The sequence below is a fragment of the Rhipicephalus sanguineus genome, unplaced genomic scaffold, assembly GCF_013339695.2.
Source record: "Rhipicephalus sanguineus isolate Rsan-2018 unplaced genomic scaffold, BIME_Rsan_1.4 Seq384, whole genome shotgun sequence".
In the NCBI taxonomy this organism is placed as follows: domain Eukaryota; kingdom Metazoa; phylum Arthropoda; class Arachnida; order Ixodida; family Ixodidae; genus Rhipicephalus; species Rhipicephalus sanguineus.
In genome coordinates this window covers 307525-328422 of record NW_023615145.1, presented here as the reverse complement: position 1 = coordinate 328422, position 20898 = coordinate 307525, and the positions used below count along the sequence as shown (strand labels likewise).

At 44.7% G+C, this 20898-nt stretch overlaps 1 protein-coding gene across 1 annotated transcript in view; it reads right to left on the bottom strand.

Annotated features, from left to right (window-relative positions):
* The window catches only part of LOC119377184 (protein O-mannosyl-transferase TMTC1), a 53167-nt gene that overhangs the window by 20751 nt on the left and 11518 nt on the right, over positions 1-20898 (bottom strand). Inside the window, 4 exon segments of the mRNA XM_049411549.1 lie at positions 3134-3309; positions 4656-4857; positions 5593-5696; positions 11666-11744. Of these exon segments, the coding sequence (XP_049267506.1) occupies positions 3134-3309; positions 4656-4857; positions 5593-5696; positions 11666-11744 (561 nt within the window).

Genomic DNA, 20898 nt, shown 5'->3' with positions numbered 1-20898 from the left:
ACTCATCGAACCTTTAGTATAACGCGCCCGATCTCACGTCGGTGATGATGTACTGGGAATTCACGGAAGATTCACGGTTTACCGATGAACCTCCGCAGCTTCGCCCACTCATCATCATTCACTCCGTGGTATGCTGTGATTTTTTCGCCCGCCTCATGCCGTATAAGGGACTAAAAGAAAAGCTATACATGTAAATGATTCTGAAAAATAAACTATTCAATTCAGTTCAGTTTACGCTCCTTTGCAAAGAGGCGCTCTATACAGCGACTTGTCCGAATACACGTACAATAAATGCCGGCAAGGCATTTGCTGCGTAAACCTAGTACAGGAGCTCACAGGATGATTCGGAATGCCGTACAGGCAGCCGCTCGACGGCGGAGTGCTCCGCAGGAGAGGCGCCTGGAAGGGCGGGGGGGGGGCACGTTCTCCAGTAGACTACTATGTGCCCCCACCCCATCCCGCCATAGAGCAAACATAATCAAAACCACAAGTTCCCGCCTCCATGCTCCCCCTCATCGCGGGTGCCCCCCCCCCCCTCCCCAACTCGCCTCGCACTCGCAGTAATATAATCGTGGCGCCGGCCTTGGTGTGCCATTGGAAAAATAGTGCCACGGTCTCCTCGTGTGCGGTCTCAAAGCTAAGGAGAGGCCCTCTCCACCTGAGCTGCATTGCAAAAAGTGTGGCGCAAATCACGTGCTTTTGCGATGGCTACTGGGATTCCGTAGTCGCGCCGTCGTCTCATGAGTCACCACCGATATGACAGTGTTGTTCACAATGGCGCCCATGTAGAGTTGCGAATTAGCATTTTTATGCAATGGTTGCGTTTCTCTGATGACGTATAACGTCTAGGAGGCCTACAGTGAGTGTTGGTCTTCACGGTTGCGTGTTTCCTCCACTCAACATGCCGTCGTAAGAACTTGTTTTGGAAGCCCGTGAGAGCTTCGTCGAAAAGGCATGGCGCTGCAGATTCGGTGTTCTTTGGCACGGTGCGGTTGCGCCTCTCAGCGTTGGAGGGCTATAATTCCAAGTGGAAAACACTGACACTGCCAAGAGCGTCGGCTGCTCGGCGCTACGCGAGATCGCCTGCTCGCCTTGTTCGTCGCGGCGCTAGCCGCGCATGCGCGAGCTCACCGAAACGCAGCCAACCTGGCAAGAGGGAGCCCTCACAACCGGCTTCAAAAAAGTGACGTGACCGCCTCTCCTTTGGTTCCCCTCCTCCATGCCTTGCTCGATTTTCCATCTGGACTAGAATTGTCTTGCGCCAAAAGGTTAGCCCTAAATGTCCCTTAGCGCTGCGACAGATGGGTGGTGGCGCGATGTGTGGGCGCGTTGGATCCTTAGCATTCGCATGTGCGCATCCGTGTTCTTCGAAGCCTTCTATCATTTGTTACGTTGGGCGTCATTTATGTTTTCTTCAGCACTCACCAGATTGGTCGTTGTATTTACGCTGCACGACTATGACACCGGTAAGAGGCACCTAACATAAGCCTTTTCATGTAACGCAACGGCGTTCTACGTGCGCTATAGGTGCAACGCTTACTTGTTAGCGATAACGCGCACGCGCAGACCATGGCTGTATTTTTCCGCCAGTGCGGTCTGCCGGCGAGCTGTCGCCTGTCCGCCGTTCCTAATTATTTTGCGAGAACATGTACGTACAAACGAAAAGCTAGACGCAGGAAGACAGAAAGATTGGCCATTTGATTATGATTCTTCGCACGGTATAAAATAGCACAAAAGAAAACACACGCGGAAAAAAGTAATAAACGGCAACACAGCGCTCTCTTGTGCACCGCACATTGTAGAAATGATACATACATAAACGTATATATAGCAAGCTCTAATGCATCAACAGGCTGCCACGTAATAACACTGAGCGCCTTTTGCACTCAGTCAGGCACAAAGAGTTTGCCGTATATTCGAGTGCATGTCCACGCAACACATTTAGTTAGCTCAGATGCACAGAAAGGTTTAAGAAAGCGTTAGAACATAAGGCTCTATACATTACTTTGTATGATATCTGTCCAAGTCAAGACAATCCATCTGCACACGTGCTGCTGTTTTAACGCAGACGCGTCATGTGAAAACGGCGGCACTCGTTCGCACAAAACGGACACTGTGGGAGGCAATGCATAGAAATTTCGGGCGGGTGTTAAAGACTAACACTACGTTGACCATTTCATTGCTTAAGCATTACAAGTATCGTCGTGACCGAAAATTGTGCGAAAGCTTTCGTGAGTGGTCCGTTCACAGTAGCTGAGCCCACCAACGTAACACATAAGTAGTCCAACGAACGACTAAATAAATACAAATTAAGTAAAATAAGAAATACAAAATTATTCATGAAATTTCAGTTTCGTCGGCGAAACACGAAGCACTGATGGTCATAGCAATGTAACAAAGCACCACCGCAAAGTGACGATCGTTGTTTTATCCGTTTTTTATATTGATGTAAACATTCCCGCAATACTTTATTTGTATTAACGTCACATGACATGCGAACCCGTTCACGAGCTCTTCCGTGGGAGGTGATGTTACAAATCTCAGAGCTTACGCGTTTTGCACAAACTTTCCTCGAAATTGGAACATTGCAGAGTTGCCTGTAAAGGGTGCTTTGTTCAGCTAACGCTTTTATTGTGGGGAAGCTGTCTATCGTTGGAGAACTCTGTTTTATAATAGGAATATAAGAAATAAAGAAAATCCCCACCGACATTTAACATACGCAGTACGCACGGAATGGAAAAATATATATATCACATTTATAGGTTTCCATAATTTTCTTTTCTCTGTAATCATTATATAGATTTGATAATTATTTAGAAGCTTCTCTGTGGACGTAGCGGCAAGGTCTTAGCCTCAGAAATATTAGTTTACACTTGAAATCATGCGGAATGTAGGAAATATTATCTGAAACTTTTTTTGTAGCAAGCGGCTTTTTTTCAAATAAATTAGTTATTAGAAGGTTGTTTTTCACGAATTCCATTGGATTAAGACATCGCGCTATTTGAACAGCCTCCGTCATAAGAAAAAAATACACACAAAAAGATGCTACACCTATGAATTACGCTACAGCATAATTGATAAAAGTTTCGTCGCAGTTATAATACATGTTCCTACAGGTAGCACTGTTACTTACCTGGGAATGTAGAGAACTCTTTCCGCTACAACAAAGCCGACGGTGACGAAGAGATTGGATGCCGGCAGGAAAGGCAGCGCGGTCAGCAGCAGTGGCACTAGTAGTCCCCATGAAGGCTCGCCCGGTCGCTCGACGTTGTTGTAGTAACAGAACTGCTCTCTTGCTCCATCGGCATTCTTTATGGAAAAATATGAAACGGTACGCGGTCGTTCAAAATGTTCGCCCTAGTTTATGTACTGCTGCTAACAGCAGTGCACGTAGTGTATCTGACGCCAGTGAGCTTTGCATGAACTCCCACACGTACGCAATAAAAAATGCCCCCACCTCCCCGAAGGGAATCGTGAGGAAATGCGAATGCATTTCTTGCGCCGAGAGTACACGGCGCAGTAATTTTAATGGCGTAAATTAATGACGAGACGAAGATTTGTACCGTAACCATTTATTTACACATTCATCAGCACCTGTTTGTGTTGTCATTGTACCTGACGGCCATAATCTCAGCCTTGTGGTCGCCGTTGGCGTTTCACAGCGGCGTCTCGAGCACACATTTCTTCTTGAGAGGCGCCCAGCCAGCGGACGGGAGAGTGGGGCGCAGGGAGGAGAGAGAGCGAACGGCGAGAGAAGGAGCGGCGAAGCACTGCCCCCAATGCCACCTAGAAGAGCGGTGCGGAGCCGGCGCGCGCCCGCGCAAACCGCGGTGAGGAGGCGGAGCGCGCGCAGTCACGTGGGGTGTGACGTCGCTGCGCCGTTGCTACAGACGCTCCTCTCCGCTCCTCGCGCCGTTGCTATGGGACGGCGGATTCAGGGTCGCTTATAAAGTGCATTCGCACTTAAAAAACTTTAATGAACATACGTACCAAGTTTTAACACCATACTTCGAGCTTTCCAATTCATTGTCGTGTCATGTAGCAAGGATGTTGTATTTGAGTCTATTTTAAGATGATCATAGTCGTGCGCCTCAATATAGGATCTTTGTTTTTTAACAGTACATTAAATTAGAACTGCAAGCTCGGCCAGTTGGACGTGCTGCATGTCAAAGACTATATACAACAGCATGTACATGTACTCAAAGATTTGTATCATTCACGGTTGGTGTGAACAGCCACCTATCGTCATTACTTTTTTTTTCATTTATGACAAGCTGTTGACCCTGTGCCCCTGTTCTTGCTTTGTTTCATGCTGAATGCATAGAATTTCTGGTAGGTCTGGAGAAGTAAAATCACTCTACTGGCTTTCTTATAGTAATTAACATTAATTTTCCCACAAAGTGAAGCGTATGACGGTCTCAATATTGAACATTTTAATGTGTTCGAAGTGCTTGTGAAACAAACGCTACAGTATTGAAATTTCTGCGCGCTTAAATATGGGGCGATGTTTAGCCTGATACGTGATCTTATAACTAATGCGACCACCACACAAGAGTAGCGTACTCAGAACTCCAAGCAACCGGAAAAACCCGTGCATCAAAGGTCATTTGCTAGTGCATTCAGGAAAGCAACTACGAAAGGTAATTTCAACTCACGCTCCGTTTCGTGTTTGAGGGGGTCAAAGCCCGCCAGGCGAGAGCTAATAGCGAGGCGAATATCGCCAGTGTGGCCAGATTCCTGGTGTCGAGTGGTGACGTCACTAGAGGTATACTGCCCATCTGCCAATCGTATGACAGAGTACGTGGACAAAGCACCAGCCAGGCGTTGAAGGCGCATAGGTAGCTGTACGTCAGCAGCCTGTCATGGAGGAAACAAATAACGAAGATGGTCGCCTGTCTGCAAGTATTTTGTTAACGCTTCACTTTTTCTTTTATGCAGAGCTCTGAAAGCGTTCTGTTGTTCCTTTGAAGTGGATTTGGCACTTACTGGATCTGATTTAAGCATCAACGAATGGGATGTAACTTTTGCTAAATAATTATTCTTGCAGTTGATCACAATTAAAATACCTTAGTTTCTTTATTACCCAAAATCTATGCAATCATTGAACGGAAACAACAACATATTTCACAAAAGTTATTGGGGAATTGCCGTCTCTCGAGAATTCTGTATTTGTTGTTTCCGGAACCGTAAATGTTCTGTGCAACATTTCCTTCTTCGTGTTCATTACTGCTTTTCCTGTGCGACTTTCCTCCAGTAGCTTATCTGTATTGAAAATTCGTGTTCCTTGTACGGGACAGAGAAGCCGTTTTTCGGGATATTTCGAGACTCCCTTTTGAAGAGTAAGTTTCTTCCTTAAAGTGTTCATGAACAAAGCAAGCTATGAAAAAATGCTAGCCTCCCTTCATAACAAAGTACGTTGAGCGTTCTAATGGCAGAGCACTGATCAACTCGCTATGATATTTTATTAATTGAAGGGTATCGAGCCCTTAATACATTTATAGTTCAAAGCCATTAAAGCAATTCCATTCAACTACCTAATTTAAGACACTGTACGTATAACTACTACTAGTCCAGTTTCATCACTGTGGTTACCTGGTCGTGCGCATCGACGAGAAGGACGCTGGGTTATCCATCTCGGAAAACTCGGGGAAGCTTCCCTGTAATATCCATAGCCTGAAGCATAAGAGCAATGTCGTCTGTAGAAGGAAAAAAGACAGAAAATAATACAATGGGATTTACAGGCATGTGCCTTTTTTGCTCTTGTTTTCGCTACTAATTGCATCGGACACTTAACCACTTAGATAATTTCGTGGAAGAAAAACGCTTGTCATCCACCTAACAGCAGCTCAAGGCCCTACAGAAAAGCAAATGCACGTTTTTCGAAAAGTAAAACTTGGCAGCTAGAGACAAGGTTGCCCTGCTTAATGGAGGAGCCGTGACTTGGTGGGCGAGACGCTTCTATAGTTCCGAATCTGCGACTTCTAAGGCGTATATTATGGATGCTACAAACCCTAAACTCTTACTACGGGAATCTTATGGCCTCATTTTTGCAAACACCGTCAACACTCTTTGCTGTTTGCTGACAATATAATAATAATAATATTTGGGGTTTAACGTCCCAACACCACGATATGATTGAGAGACGCCGTAGTGGGGGGCTCCGGAAATTTCGACCACCTGGGGTTCTTTAACGTGCACCTAAATCTAAGTATACGGGCCTCAAACATTTTCGCCACCATCGAAAATGCAGCCGCCGCGGCCGGGATTCGTTCCCGCGAGCTTCGGGTCAGCAGTCGAGCGCTATAACCACTAGACCACCGTGGTGTGGTTTTTCCTGACAACTAATAGACAGTTCTCGTTTTATGACATTGTATTTCCTTACGCAACACGCACATATAGAAGCCTCTACAATGCGGTATGTTTCCCTGTGAGCATGCAGAAAGAAAGAAAGAAAGAAAGAAAAGAAAGAAAGAAAGAAAGAAAGAAAGAAAGAAAGAAAGAAGAAAGAAAGAAAGAAGAAGAAAGAAAGAAAGAAAGAAAGAAAGAAAGAAAGAAAGAAGAAGAAAGAAAGAAAGATGAAGAAAGAAAGGCGTGAATCATCTACTGAATGACAAATCTGCAGGCTTTTGCTTCCGAACTAGAGGCGCTAGCAACAGCACCCGGGTGAAACAGAAAGCAGGAAAGAAGGAAAACATTAGACCGTGAATGCCGCGATGTGACAACTGCTCCACTCTGAGTAGAAGTTATCGACCAGCACTCCGAAGTAATATGCAAGGCTACTCACATACAGGACGTACAAGAATCCAAAGCAGGCATGTAGAAATAGACACAGAAGCACAGACGACGGATACTCAGAAAAAAAAACCGACAAAAAGAAATGATTATGCTTTGCTTTGTTCCACCACTTCAGCATAGCGCGGTAACCTGCTCGATGTGAAACGATGCCTTCATTGTACCTGGTGAAGAAGTTCACTTGCCTATTGATACGCATTCACTGCTTATGAAAGGTTGAAGGCCCCCCACATGAAAAGAAACCGGAGCGCTCATTTTGCGTAAATTATTCTTGAGCACTTCACTAGCGGTGGTGACATTTTCTCTGCGAGTTTAGACGACATCGTGCATACAGGTACGGAAACGCGATATGTGTGTACATGTTAGAATAAATTGTCATGTCATGTCCTGTTTTTTTTTTTCGTTGGTGTGAGTTAAGAAGTTCAGAACGCGTTGAAAACATGTCCGCAACGGCTGGTGATACCTAGTAGAACACGTTGTTGGCCTAGTGTGTTACACATACTTGGAAGTGGTATCCTTTAGAGCGCTGCTCTAGGATGCCCGTTCCTGCGTTGAGGCGGCGTCGCCGTCGTCGGCGTAACCAATACAGCGAACGAGAACAAAAGAGAGCGAACGCGGAGCGCAGCGAGTCGATATATTAGCGTCTGCTATGCTCGTGACGGCTCGCGCTTCTTGTGACAGCGCAACGCATGCCTCTGGCGCACAGGCACGAGAACGTGGGTTGACCTGCGAGGCTTGGAAGAAGACGTGCGTAGGTCGGAGGGACACTGTGTGTGGAACGCTCCAGCGGACTCGAAGATTTTGCATGTAGTTTCCCTGGCAGAAGTTCGCCCATAATAAAACAAGTTTTAGAGCGAAACTCTTGGGCGCGCTTTCAAATCAAATCAAATCAAATCAAAATGTGTTTATTAAGACATGTATACAAAAAATGCGTACATAATATTTGGACCAATAGCCTGCGTGGCTAGTAGCTGGTCCAATAGAGAAAATACATAAAAGTTAGCAACGCACATGATTGGTCATGAAATGGATTGGTTTTATACATATGGAAGTTTCAGTGATGTACAATCTACGTACGGAAAGGTGATTACACTTCATAGACAAGAAAAGCGTTTGCAAGAAAGGTTGAAGTTACGCGTAGTTTTTATTTCCAGAGGTACAGTGTTCCAGGTTAGAGCTCCGAAGAATTCTAGCAATCGTTTCGCCATAAACGTTGTACAGGGAGGAAGATTTAAATTTAACTGACTTGTTTGTCTGGGTGTTTGCACGCGGAAGTTGAATATGGTGTTAGGTAGTGGAAAGTTTGTGTACAGTATTTTGTGAACTAGGCAAGTTACCTTATAATTCTTAGCGCCGTAAATGAGAGAATGTGAAGATCATTGAATAGAATGCCACTGGGGTAATGAACGGGGGAAAATGTTATTATTCTTAAAGCACGTTTTTGTAACTGGAGTATAGGTCTTAAATAAGTTTTGTATGTTAGGCCCCAGGCCTCGCAGCAGTAGCCAAGGTGTGAATGAAACAGAGAAAATATATGCAACGAAGTAGAGAACGAGGAAAATATTGGCGGGAACGGACCAGTGCATAACAGCTAAAAGCTAGTTTTCTACACACAGCATTGATCTGGTCTCTCCAGTGCCCCCCCCCCCCCAAGTGATGGTCAAAAAGAATTCCTAAGTATTTGAATGAGTCGACCCTATTGAGATTTGGTTGGCCAGAGAAATATTAAGGCTGCTGTAGTTCACTATTTTCCTGCTTGAGTGAAATACGACGTACTGAGTTTTCTCAGTATTTATGGCTAGCCTGTTTTCTGTAAACCACTTATTATTATTGTCATTTCTTTCGATATAACGTCTTGCAGCGAAGGAAGTGAGTTACCTGAGTAAAGTAATGCTGTGTCATCAGCATACATTAAGACTTTTGTGAACATAAGAGCTAGCGGTAGATCATTGACGTATAAAGAGAAGAAAATGGGACCCAAAACCGATCCCTGTGGTACTCCGCATGTGACGTCAGCAAAAGTAGAGCAATGTTTGTTAACTACTACTTGCTGTCTACGTGCGTGGAAATAGCTCTGGTGAATTGAAGCGCGTTTCCAACAACTCCATAAGACTCTAACTTTTCGAATAGTCTAGCATGAGAGATTGTGTCGAACGCCTTCCTTACGTCGAGAAATATTGACACTGCAACGTCCTGCTTGTTTAGAGCGGTGTTAATGAATTGTGAAAGTGTTGAAACGGCGGTTGCAGTAGATCTACCTGCAATGAAACAATGCCCTGCTGCGGGCAGATAATGTTATTGTTCTCAAAGAATGCATTTAGTTGTTGAGCGTTGAGCGTCGTCGTAACCGGCAGAACAAACGAGGACGAAAGAGAGCGAACGTGCTGGCTGAAAGACGGCGATAGCGAGGAGAGCGCGAGAAGGAGGTACGACAGTGGCGAGGCGACAGGTTTCTGCGGCGGCCACCCGCCATCGTGCGGTCGCCGATGACGTAATCACTAAGGTATGCGGCGAGCAGTCGCGCCTCAACTGCTCGTAAAATCAGAGCACCTAAACAGCTGCGCTCTGAATTCGCATTAGGCAGTATCGCAATCGTCGGTGAATTTTTTTTTTACTTTCAAGCTGGTAATACCTACTACGATGCATTCCCAATCAATAACTTATTACCTTTATAATACTAGCCTTAATAGCGTCGATAGCGCGTACAGAAAAAAAGCTTCTAACATATAGAGCAAGCGACATTGGTAACTTCCACGTCAGAACAACGTGACAGATTTAGAAAGGATCGCATTTCTGTATAGTCGACGAACCCTTCGCGAACTGCCTGTCGATTCAGAACGCGAGCTGCAGATAAGGGCCTTCCATCTCGTCACGTCGTTCGGGCCTTTTCATCAATGTCTGCCTCATGGTAACGCACCGTGAAGGCCTGCAGCGACTATATGTTTTCGAATTCGTTCGTTTTGTTTTCGTGTGTTGTCCTCAAAAGTAATGTGCTATGGTGAAATGCAAAGGCGGGTTTTTTAGTTGATTCTCCGAATCGACGTTGCCTAGTTACAAATGAATGTTTATAGCAAACTGCTGTGTTTTTTTTACTTCAACGTCTGCGCTCGAGGCTTCGGAAACACCTTCGCCTGTGTGATATGTTCTTCTTTATCATTCAATCATGCTATCCCTTATCAAGGCATGTCGTTGGGCTAGTGAGTTTATACTGCGCAAAAACATAATGAAGCAACGCAACGGAACAAGAAAGAAGAAGGACCGGAAAGATTTCAGGAAATGCTGTGGCTATCGGATTCGATGTTTTTTCAAAAACTTGGGAAGGCACCATGGCAACCGATAGCTTCTTCGACGGTGGCTATAGTAAATGGCGTTTCGGAATAGAAACGCAGCCTCAAACTCTGCTTTATCAAATAACTGAATCAACGTCTGTACTCATCGCTATTGTACCCACTTGCGCAGTTCGAGCAACGTGCATGCTCTCTTTAATGTTCCATTGCAGCGCATTGACAGGGAAAGCCTTGCCCTGCGGCCCACAACCCAAACTTCTGCATATGATGCTATGTCGAAAACAAATCAGTCACTTAGTAGGGTTAAAAACATTGGTCCCATGCTAGATGGAAAATATTTGATCTGTTTACTACTTACATTCGAAATATTTATCTTTTACAATGGTGATAGTAGGTTAATAGTTAAAACATCCCTTATACAGGTGGACGAAAAAGCTGGAAGTGTGCTTCTATACCAAAGGAAAGTGAGCGAATCGTGGAGCCATTTCCAAGGATATATAAGCGACCGACGTGCACGCGTACGTTCCATGCTTCGAGCTTTGCGAGCTCCTTCTGGCCATACTGTCATCCGCGTCCGGGCCGCATTTACTAGGGCGATTGGAAGGAGTGCCTGAGGAGCGAAAGAAGACAACATCTAGCGCTGCGACACATTTATGTCAGTACGTCTACGTGCGCCATTGCACATCGCAGGCAGTTCGTATTTCCATCTGCGCAATATCTAAGTGAGAGAACGCGCGCGTTTGCTGCGAGTGTGTGTGTGTGTGTGTGTGTGTGTGTGTGTGTGTGTGTGTGTGTGTGTGTGTGTGTGTGTGTTCGTGCGTGCGTGTGTGTTTCGTGCGTGCGTGTGCGTGTATGTGCGTGCGTGCGTGAGTGCGCGCCCACTGTTGTCGTTGCTGCTTGCTTAGCTTTGTCGTAAACCATTTGCCTAAATCCATCCGTGGCCATACGCTTATGTGCGCATAACACGGGTATGGGTACACAAGTGTATACGCACGACTCGCGCATATTCCCACGTATGTTTTAAACGAGCCTGGCTTCACTTTTGAGTTCCAGCACTTCGCTGGATGGGCGAATTGCGAAAATAGGCAAAGCATTTCCAGTGTTTCATTGCTAGAAAAGAACGGCTCAGGTTTCTCACGTTTTGCTGTCAGTCATACATACGGATTATTTTTAAATAATCTGAACAATATGAAATGGTCAAAGAATAACAAACAAAGCCTATGATGCAGCCTCTAGCGATCGCCTCCACATGCGCTCGGCGACTGTGTTGCACAGCTCTACTCGTGAAGATCAACATTGGGCTGCCCAAAGGCCGAGGAAACCGTCAGGGCTCAAGAAACCTCAGCCGTCACCTAGGCGGGACTTTATTTCCATCCCACAAACTCGCAGGATCTTTATATAAAATTCTTTGACCGACCGACAGACCGAGTGAACACTGTTTTGGCGTGAAGAAGTTGCAGCGTCACTACGAATGCAGACGTCCTGCAGTCTACGGTTTCAAGTTTAGTATCCCTTTTTTTACTAGACGTTCGTTGTACAGTGTGCCTTATAACGCAAAAAAAAACATGAAGAAAAGTGCAACTCACCAATGACGCGAGGACGATAACATCGCTATCCGAGATGAATCGGTAGACAACGTCTCGTATGCAGTGGCTGTAGACTGGCCTGAAAGTTGGAGGTACGTACTTTTCATGTGCTTGAAACTGGGTTTGTTAAATTCTACGCGTTCTGTATTTTTCATGAAGACAAACCAAAGTCGCCTGGATACTGTGCACCATTGTAGCTCAGTATTTCAGCGCGCCGGTTACGATAATCTTAGAGAGCAGTATGGGTTGAACTGTTTGGCTTGTGGATTCAATTCAATTCAAATCAGTTGTATTTTCGCACCTTGAAATACAGATGGATGGGTTGCATAAAAGCTGCGCAAGGGCAGCTGGACGTGTGCAGAAGCTTCATGTTTAGCAGGGGAGCAGTACTAGATCTTAAACAATTGAAAGCAGAAATAGGTACCAAGGAATCACCAAGGAATACACGAAATAGAAATATGTATAGATAATTAATCATGGTGGCGTAATTTTACCATGAATCAAAGAAAGCAAGGAAGTCTGCATCCTTCCAATGTAGGTTCATTTTGAAAATTTTCATTCGGTCACGAGCAGCAGTTAGAAATTTAGAAATCAACAAGCTCTGAGCTCTCCAAAGCTTCACTGAATAAGTTCCCAAGGGTAGAGTGAAGCCTTGAGAACTACGTAGCGATGCTTGGTTATTGGCACGCAGTATCTTAGTTAAGATATTTATTTACCTGAGCCAGTGAAATGTCTTCTATTAAGAACATTTCCAGTGCACTCACTTGTCTTTAATGCTGTTAATTATAAGACCTTTTTAGTCAAAAGAAGGAGACACAAGAAACGAGACAGGTTAAGCGTTTCCTTTGGTCTCTAGTTTCTTTTGAGATTAAATGTTCTACTAGTTCGACGTAGCGCTCCGCGGAACTATCCTGGTAGTCACTTCGCAACATTAAAGTAGGTCGCTAACTGTACCACCCCATCTACGAGAGTGAAAAAGTGAAAAAGAAAATGACCATTTTCATAATACTCTGGCGGCTAGCGAGACGATTCAGAAAAACGGGGCAATCGACATAAACTTCGATATCTTGAACGTGGTTGACTGAAGCTGGTGCATATCGACGTAATCTCCTGAGAGACACTAACATACGCCTGGTTCGGCAAACTGGGAAGCATTGTAACGGGAATAAAGCGCCATTAACTCTTATTTCCTGCCCTCGTTCTCCTTCGCTGTGCTTCTAGAACCGAAGAGGCACAATTTTAGAAGTTATTACGGAAAACGATTACGCCATCAGTTCCAATAGGCGCTGTAGCAGCGGTTTTCGGAAACGTATTAGCCAGCATCATCCATTAAGCTGCTAAGTTTTGTTAGCTGCGTGTATATTTTGAACAGCGAAGCTGTTCAGCAAATCGTCCTTGTTCACACCGTACTGAAAAACTATCATCATCATAAACGCGTATGCACCACACAAATTGGGCAAATCCCATTGCTCACCTCTGGTCCAGGCAGTAATGAAGAAGAAAACTATCATCATCATAAACGGGTATGCGCCACACAAGTTGGGCAGATCCCATTGCTCACCTCTGGTCCAGGCAGTAATGAAGAAGAAAACTATCATCATCATAAACGGGTATGCACCACACAAGTTGGGCAGATCCCATTGCTCACCACTGGTCCAGTCAATAATGAAGAAGAAAACTATCATCATCATAAACGGGTATGCACCACACAAGTTGGGCAGATCCCATTGCTCACCACTGGTCCAGTCAATAATGAAGAAGAAACTATCATCATCATAAACGGGTATGCACCACACAAGTTGGGCAGATCCCATTGCTTACCACTGGTCCAGTCAATAATGAAGAAAACTATCATCATCATAAACGGGTATGCACCACACAAATTGGGCAAGTCCCATTGCTCACCACTGGTCCAGTCAATAATGAAGAAGAAAACTACCATCATCATAAACGGGTATGCACCACACAAATTGGGCAGATCCCATTGCTTACCACTGGTCCAGTCAATAATGAAGAAGAAAACTATCATCATCATAAATGGGTATGCACCACACAAATTGGGCAAATCCCATTGCTCACCACTGGTCCAGTGAATAATGAAGAAGGAAACTATCATCATCATAAACGGGTATGCACCACACAAATGGGCAGATCCCATTGCTCACCACTGGTCCAGTCAATAATGAAGAAGAAAACTGTCATCATCATAAACGGGTATGCACCACACAAATTGGGCAGATCCCATTGCTTACCACTGGTCCAGTCAATAATGAAGAAGAAACTATCATCATCATAAACGGGTATGCACCACACAAATTGGGCAAATCCCATTGCTCACCACTGGTCCAGTGAATAATGAAGAAAAACTATCATCATAAACGGGTATGCACCACACAATTGGGCAGATCCCATTGCTTACCACTGGTCCAGTCAATAATGAAGAAGAAAACTATCATCATCATAAACGGGTATGCACCACACAAATTGGGCAGATCCTATTGCTTACCACTGGTCCAGTCAATAATGAAGAAGAAAACTATCATCATCATAAACGGGTATGCACCACACAAATTGGGCAAATCCCATTGCTCACCACTGGTCCAGTCAATAATGAAGAAGAAAACTACCATCATCATAAACGGGTATGCACCACACAAATTGGGCAGATCCCATTGCTTACCACTGGTCCAGTCAATAATGAAGAAGAAAACTATCATCATCATAAACGGGTATGCACCACACAAATTGGGCAAATCCCATTGCTCACCACTGGTCCAGTGAATAATGAAGAAGAAAACTATCATCATCATAAACGGGTATGCACCACACAAATTGGGCAGATCCCATTGCTTACCACTGGTCCAGTCAATAATGAAGAAGAAAACTGTCATCATCATAAACGGGTATGCACCATACAAATTGGGCAGATCCTATTGCTTACCACTGGTCCAGTCAATAATGAAGAAGAAAACTATCATCATCATAAACGGGTATGCACCACACAAATTGGGCAAATCCCATTGCTCACCACTGGTCCAGTCAATAATGAAGAAAAACTACCATCATCATAAACGGGTATGCACCACACAATTGGGCAGATCCCATTGCTTACCACTGGTCCAGTCAATAATGAAGAAGAAAACTATCATCATCATAATGGGTATGCACCACACAAATTGGGCAAATCCCATTGCTCACCACTGGTTCAGTGAATAATGAAGAAGAAAACTATATTCATCATAAACGGGTATGCACCACACAAATTGGGCAGATCCCATTGCTTACCACTGGTCCAGTGAATAATGAAGAAGAAACTATCATCATCATAAACAGGTATCTGCCACAGAAACTGGGTAAATCCCACTACACACAAGTTCCACTAAAAAGGAAGAAGGCAACAGTTAGCCCAACAAATGGCTGCGAAGCGACTGCGGCGAGCCGAAGACCCCGACTACGTACAAGGAGAGAATACTAGGGAACGGGAAAGGCAACGGCGCGTGCGCGAAGACCCCGAAGCGATGGAAGGCCTAGGCCAACGACTACGTGCCCCCAGATCTATGAGGCGTGCGAACGCTTGGTTTCAGCGCGAGGTTCTGTCTCTGGTGTTTCGACACCCTTGTCGTGTCTGTGACTCTGTGTGCTTTAAATCGAACCTGTCTGCGCTGAGACTCAACGTAGAAACAACCTAGCAGCACCTACGTAAAGCCTAGCTACGACCTAGAAGCACCCTACAAACAACGTGCATCACCTATCTAAGGCCCAGAAAGAGCCTAGAAGCAACCATATTAGTCTTCAGAAACGTCCAGTTTGGCTGTTTCAAGCCTTGCGCGGATCAGTGCAAGCTTCGCCTGATTCTTTTCAATTATCTTCAACCTCGCCTTCTAGCGTCATTTCGGAATTTTGCAAAACGAATGGGTCTACATGCATCTGTCGATTTTTCTCTCTAGATCGTTCGCCTGGGTACCTGCTTTTCCTACATTCCGAATGCTATTGCGTTAAAAGTTTAAATAATCAATAATGCTAGGCGCCAGAATTTTGGGACGGACGTCTCATATCAGGTACGGATGTCTCATGTCTAAAAGTTTTTGCACCAACTAGCTCGAACAGTCACGTTTTCAAGTTATCTTGGATGCCCGAAGGATTTTTTCAAATGTGCTCTTCTTAACTAGTAGCATGAACTTCGAAGAACATCACGACATTTCATGATTTATCCATGTAAATATATTGATACTGAACGCTGTTAAGACATGTGATGCACAGAAACATTGTAAAAATAGGAGGCTTTAAAGAACGTCGTTTTGTATACCGCCCACTTAGTCACTGTCGCTTATCAATCATGGTTGCCGATATGAGCCACTTAGTAACTGGAGGCGATGCGGAACCAAATTAAGGGCGTATCTTTGATCAGCCTGAATAGCGTCCACAAGTATACCCTGTCATCTCAGTGCTGACAGAATTTGTACTAGAAGGCGAATTTTTTATTATATCACAAGAAGCAGAGGAAGAACTTACCATCTTCGACGGTGGGCTTTATGTAACGGCGTTTGTAGCTCCGGGCGCGCACAATCGACAACTAGCGTGTGTATCCTGAGAGCCATGCACAGTGGCAGTACGGTGATGCCCTGTTCCTTGGAGAGCAGCGCACACACAGTATACCGCAGGTTGCCAGCCACTTTGTCCTTCCATGACGTCCTTCGCCATCACTGGAACTTTGGTAGCTGTGAAAGAATATTTGGAATGCGCGTATATGACTTGCCATCAATAGGGCGATTTGTTGCTGTTTTATACGAAACCAAAAATATTTCGTACCATTTTAGGATTGCTTTCTGTGTACGAATTGTGCTTAGAAGATTTTGGGACGGCGGAAGTGTCTTTCACTTCAGGCGCTTATTCGCAATGCTCTAACGACCATTGGCCATCTTTATTTACATAAGAGAGTTTTACATGCCGCGCAAAACCAGCATAGGTACCAATAATTTATAATGTTCCTGATGATCAGAGGCGCACCGTCCTGCAATGAAGAACATTAGGCATGAGCTTAGTTGATACCCTTGCTGTTGGATTGTGTTTGAATTTGTGTGATGCGTTGTCAGTGCGCGCCAAGATTTATTTTCGTGGAGCATCAGAACAGGTCTGGAGAAACGGATGTAGTGGGTGGTGTGTTTATATATGAATACAGTCACATGTTCTCGAAACAAGAAAGATATATCTAGAGCTCAGTGTAACAAGCGTGCGCGAGAGAAAACAGCTTCAGCGCCATTGTACGGCAGGAGTGAGAAGAAAGAACAGCGTTGGGCTTACTTGAGCCCAGTCAAAATGTAATCGATGCGACCAGCGGACGATGCGTGTGCATGTGACGATATGCAATGCATATTGCAAGTCTTAACAAGATAGTATACATCCTTGAATACTCTATATCTGGGCTTCGAACCTAGTAAACTTGACACCTTCATCTCCGCGGGTCATCTGGTGCCGCGATTGGGCTGCAATGTGCATAGCTTGGAATATAGCTGCATCATTCATCCAACAAGATTGTTTCCAAGCCGGCTTCATTCCAACCAAATTACAGCGACTGCACAAGCACACACACAAAAAAAATTAATTTCTTGAACAAAGCAGGATGCAATTCGCCTTTTATCTTGAAACAGGGTACAGGTGGGATTGACGTGAAGTCCATCAAAGTATCGCCACAAGTATGCACGTAAGGATTAGCATGACAGTACCAGCTCTAAAAACGGGGTTTAACACATTCATAAAAACGGGGTTTAACACATTCATAAAAACGGGGTTTAACGTCATACCTTAATGCATTCAGGTATGACGAGCACTAGGTAGTCATCTACCGCAGCATTGGATTATCATCTCTTAGTGCGCCATTCACAAAAGTCCTAAATTTGCTACCGGAGCTCGTAAATCCGCACAGCAAAAACCTCACTGTAGTGTCTAGTTAAAAAACAAAACAAGCAGAACAATGAGAACGCTGAAAAACCTAGTAATATTGCTTTTCAGTGAACTTCTTTAAAAAAATTAAGAAAATGAAATATTAAAATATATCGTTCTTTTCCGAAGCACAACTGCACAGATTGTTTGATTTAAATAATTTCGCATCGGCCTCCTATTCCCTTTCCCCACTGCAGGGTAGGAAACCGCATGCGTGCCCAGTTGAACTTCCTGTCCTTCCTTCTCCTCTTCGCTCTCTCTTGGCATCACGAGACGCCTCGTTACAGCACACTTATGTAAACGTCCAGATTATGCTTTGCGCTTGCATATCAGCTTGTGGGACGATGTCCTTTATCAGAAAATCGCAGCCGCTTGTCATTTTTAAATGAACAGCACACTGTAGGTTGTATTTCAATTTCAACATGTTGTAAGCGCCGTCCTTCTTTCTGGAGCGCAAGCGCAAAGTGGTCTCACTCAAGAGAGCACATGAGACTGCGCTCATACGCAGCTTGCGCATCTTCTTCTCCGTCCTCCTCGTTTCAGAAACAGACACAAAAGGAACTACAAACGATAAAGCTTGGTCTAAAACCCCTAACCGGCGTTTTCACGAAGAGCGGAGCCTACCCTTTCGAAACCCAAAACTTCCATCCAGAATTAAGGAGTCCATTAGGGCCTCCTACTCACGCAAGGTACTGTTTCTAACTAGCGCTGCTGTTTCCCCGCTGAACGTCTCCCCAAATCAATGTACTTTATATAGGGAGCAGGCGGCAACGCGCGAAACTGCGGCGTCAGCCTCTAGAACCAATTAGCGAGATTGCTGAAACAGCACGCGCCTACGCCGCTTAACTTTCGGGGGTTCTTTTCGAAAACAACGTGCGCGCGCACCAGCAGCATTGTTGCCGCGTAAGTGCTCCGAACATTCACCGAGCCCTACACAGAGTGCCATTCCTGTTAGACGGCAGAGCCAGACAAGCACATGCGGCGATCGAAAACGTATCGTTCAGCCAGCAACTGGATATGAACGTTTCAAAGCGTTTTTATGTCAGTTTTGGGTTCGTTCAAACGCTCTCGGTATCTCCTCTTTCTTTCGTCATTTCTTGTTGAATAACTGCTGAAAGTAAACACAACTAATGAAGTCCGTAACACTAAGTTATTCCACTGAATATCAGAGCCCTACCATCCCAAGCTGACTGCTATCAGCTATGTGTGCACTCTTTTCTTAGTTCGTTACAAACATACGAGTTGTTTGCTCATGGTCTGAAATTCCGACAAATCACTGAACTTCTTTTTGATGCGGAGTTAGAGGTCAGCGTTTCATTCCGTAGTTCTGATTTGAGCGTTATTCATGCTGCTGAAGTTGAACACGACTTCAGCGGGAACATTTTACTTGGGAAATTGGCGCGAATTTTTATTACCTCGAGAGAACGGAATAACAATGTCAAGACATTGAGTGCGAAGCAAGAAAAGTATAATGGAAAAGAAACAAATATGGGTAAACTAAGTCACACACACCACACCACACACACACACACCACACACACACACACACACACACACACACACACACACACACACACACACACACGCACACAACACACACACACACACCCACACACACACACACACACACACACACACACACACACCACACACACACACACACACACACACACACATGGCAGCATTAGTAGTAGCCTCGTGGATTTACGCCCGCATAGGTACTCAGTTTGGCTGAATTAGAACCTTCAGGTTTATTCTTGGCGGCGATTTGTGAAGCAACTACAGGTTGTCGCAAAACACCTTTATATATTAATCAGCCTTTCGGTATGTGGTGTCTATATAAAAAATGTGACTATCGCATTACGCAACTTTTGTCGCGTCTTTTCTCTCTAGTTTATACGACGATCCAAGCATTCTGAACCGTAAACCAATTAGTTCATAAAGACAAGCGCGCAGGGTAATAGCTTTCAAATAAGAAACTTAAACACGTAACAAAAACATTTAGCGGGATGTACAAAAGGAAAACGCATCCAATTCGTACGCGTGCTGATCAAATTCTTCACCACTTGAAAGGTATTTAGTATATCTCCTTTGCAACGTTAGGCGTAGACAGCCGCCCCAATCTTGCCTACATTTCCCGAGAATGCAATTCGCGGCCCCCAAGTATCACCCCCCCCCCCCCACGCGCGATGGGAGCAAATACTAATTAGGAGGCGCTGGAACAAATCATTTGCTAGCTTAGAAATCGAGAGCGCACAGGCACTACTGGTCAAAGCTCAGCGCGCCACAGAGGCGAGCGCAGCCCTGCACTTAGAGCTCAACAATCGCCCTTCAGTTGATTCGATGTAACACATTTTACCATGTGCACTACTACTACTACTACTACACTACAACCACGAATACTACTATTACTACCACTACTACTACTAGTAGTACTACGACTACTACTACTACCAGGGCTGGGCAAAGATACTTTGAAATTGTACCGCGATACGATACAAGATACTCAGGCAAGAGTATTGGAGATACAGATACAAGTACTACCGGAATAATTGTATCCGATACGATACTTCCCAATTGTATCTTAAGATACTTCGATACATTGGCAAATTTGCTCTTATATATCGATATAATGAAGTAGGAAACGCTTATGAACAAAAATCTTATCGGAGTTTTCTTAACTGCCACCAACTTTGTTTAATTTTGAGAAAACATCTCTTTGTGTCCCCAGATTTCTGCCTTACTGCTAAAGATATATTAGTTTCATTCAGAACAACTCAGCTTAACATGAGAGCTCTTATACGCTGCGCTGTCAGTGGTTCTTGTTTGACACTTTTGTAACTAATAGGGGCCGCTTCTCTACTTGCCGACCAGCTAGCGGGTTGCCATCTGAATATAACAACGTCAATAAGAAGCCTCCGCACGATGGCGCAAATACCGCTGTGCAGTTCTACCTTGTCCGTAAGCGTATAGATGGCTTGCACTGACGTCACTGAAACAGCCACGTTGGAGCGCCAATATGGTGGGACGTGAACTTAGGGATGTCACGTTAGTGTTATCAGAACATCGCATGCTGTTTCCTTGGTTATTCATGTACAGAGCCCAAATAACGTTCCAGCGACGTCGTTATCACAGTGAACCAGGTTAACCACCGCGTGATTACATCGCCTTGACGTCATCTAAGCCGCCATGTTTTGCGTTCATGACGTCATGCAAGCTATCAGTTACCGTTTTTGCAATACCGGATCACCGGAAATGCCGCAACAACGCTGGTAGCGATATTTTTTCGTGAC